Source organism: Austrofundulus limnaeus, unplaced genomic scaffold (genome assembly GCF_001266775.1).
Source record: "Austrofundulus limnaeus strain Quisiro unplaced genomic scaffold, Austrofundulus_limnaeus-1.0 Scaffold436, whole genome shotgun sequence".
Classification (NCBI taxonomy): Eukaryota; Metazoa; Chordata; class Actinopteri; order Cyprinodontiformes; family Rivulidae; genus Austrofundulus; species Austrofundulus limnaeus.
In genome coordinates, this window is record NW_013952838.1 from 74,162 (window position 1) to 75,556 (window position 1,395).

General features: G+C 44.7%; 1 protein-coding gene across 1 annotated transcript in view; it reads right to left on the reverse strand.

The window, feature by feature from the left end:
• Nucleotides 1-1,395, reverse strand: part of exoc2 (exocyst complex component 2) — a gene marked incomplete at its 5' end in the record, with an annotated part of 60,777 nt that overhangs the window by 38,459 nt on the left and 20,923 nt on the right. Inside the window, 1 exon segment of the mRNA XM_014024685.1 lies at nucleotides 443-588. Within this exon segment, the coding sequence (XP_013880139.1) occupies nucleotides 443-588 (146 nt within the window).

Consider the following 1,395-nt stretch of genomic DNA (forward strand, 5'->3'; position numbering starts at 1 on the left):
AAAGTTAGTAAAAAAGTAGCTAAAATTAGCATGAGGAAGTTAAAAAGAGCAGAAGTAGAACAGAAGGTGTCAGGTTCTGTAAATATTTAGAAACATTTTGAAGGATTTTATAGATGTTGAAAACAGCTCCATTCATTTTCTATGGGAAAAATATGGCCAGAAAAGTGAAATAGCTAAAAAAAACTGAAATACCAAAAGTCAGAGCTGAAATGTTCTGAAGGAGATGAACGTTTTGATGTTTGAATTGTTGAAGTAAAACTAATATTGCAGAATGAGACAGGTGCTGAAAAACATCTGTAAGAAGAAATGATCTGAATGTGAAGCGTTGACGCTATAAGACACTTTAATACTTTTCTACTKTTTTACTAAGAACTCAAGCCGGAGCTGAAGCTAAAAGCAGGTGGCTCTGYCTCCTGGTTTCAGCTACTTTCCGCCCTCGTACCTTCTGGATGTTGCGCTCGATGTTGAGTGGCAGGTTGAAGAGGAACTTGAAGCGCTGCAGGACGTTGAGCGCGTTGCGTGTGGAGTCGGCCTTGTCTTTCCGTCCCAGGACCTCCTGGAAGAGCGTATCTGCGGTATCGCTCGCGCCTGAAGAGACGGATAGAGAGGGGGGGAAGAAACCAGGATCCTGTATAAATAAATGTGGACGCCACATTTCCCCTCTCTGGTTTTCCTCTCTCTTCGGCTGTGATTTGACAGAGAGGAGGAGTGGGAACTCGTTTGTTAGGGAGAAAGTGACAACTGTCTCTAAGCCGGCTCGGGGGCTCGGCGGGGCCTTCGCAGCTCGTGAGCTTKGTGGGTGGCCTCGGGTCGCCCATCAGATAGAAAAAAAAGTTCTTTTAATCAACACAGAACCCCACCCCCACCACCAAATCCCTGAAGAAAACACACACACAAAAAAAAAGAACAGAAGAATATTTATAACATTTTCCTCTCATAGTARGGAGCAGAGACGCTGCTCTGTGATTGGTCGACTGTGCCGTGTTTGATTCTAGTCTTTTTGGGGGGGATAAGAGAAGGCTGGGGGGTCTTAAAGGCCTCAAAGCCTGGGCTGGTAGGGGAAGACAGATACGTCCGGCTGAGAGGTTTATTTACTCTACACTTCAGGAAGAGAGCCAGTTTATTGAGCCTCCATTAGCAGAGCCTCATTATCATGTATAACATGCAGGTTCTGGGGCTGGGGGGGTGTCCAGCTACCACCACAACACAAGATACCRCAATATCCATAAAACTTATTGAATTATAGCTGCTTTGGTTTGGTGCACAGGTTTTATTAAGATTTGTGGGAAAAAAATCCAATATTTCCAGCTGCTGTTCAGTTTGGGGGGGGGGGGGCTGCTTCAAATAAAGGAATAAAGGAGTTTAAATACCTCAGGGTTTAGCTTGATCCACAGA